The sequence below is a fragment of the Penaeus monodon genome, chromosome 25 (genome assembly GCF_015228065.2).
Source record: "Penaeus monodon isolate SGIC_2016 chromosome 25, NSTDA_Pmon_1, whole genome shotgun sequence".
In the NCBI taxonomy this organism is placed as follows: Eukaryota; Metazoa; Arthropoda; class Malacostraca; order Decapoda; family Penaeidae; genus Penaeus; species Penaeus monodon.
The window spans coordinates 18,726,892-18,727,388 of record NC_051410.1 but is presented as its reverse complement, the minus strand read 5'-3'; the positions used below and the strand labels follow the sequence as shown (position 1 = coordinate 18,727,388).

General features: G+C 37.6%; 1 protein-coding gene across 1 annotated transcript in view; it reads left to right on the top strand.

Moving 5' to 3' along the window:
- Positions 1–322: 322 nt before the first annotated feature.
- Positions 323–497, top strand: part of LOC119589337 — a gene marked incomplete in the record, with an annotated part of 19,170 nt that continues 18,995 nt past the window's right edge. The window contains 1 exon segment of the mRNA XM_037937957.1: positions 323–406. Within this exon segment, the coding sequence (XP_037793885.1) occupies positions 323–406 (84 nt within the window).

The following is a 497-nucleotide window of genomic DNA, read 5'->3' as shown; positions in this document are numbered from 1 at the left end:
AAGTGGGCAACAGCCACATACTGAATGCATTCCAACATCATGAAATCGGCAGCAAAGCGATCTCTTTTGCCTCTTGGCTGTATTATTTTATGATATAATTCTCATTGTTTTGAATGATTTTATGTGTTTGTGTAGCTGGAGGATTATTGTGCCATTAGGTACATTGCGTGTTTCCGAAATATGTGTACCTAAATATGCGCGTATGTATACATGCTTGGATGTGTCTGTCTTTTCTTACATGCATCAATCACAACAATTAGTTTTATCGTAACTCTAACTTTATTTCCTTCAACACACACCTGAGCTACAAACCAAGTGAAATATGCTGCTGGACGGGCTACATACTCGCAGTATTGAAAGAAAGGCAGCATTTAGTGGCAGCCTTGACACAGTACACCCGTGTTTCGTCAGTGAAATCTTTTTACATCGTTACCGAATTGAATATGCAAAACCTGATTTTTGAAAGTAAGATAATCAGGCTCTCTTTAAAAAAAACA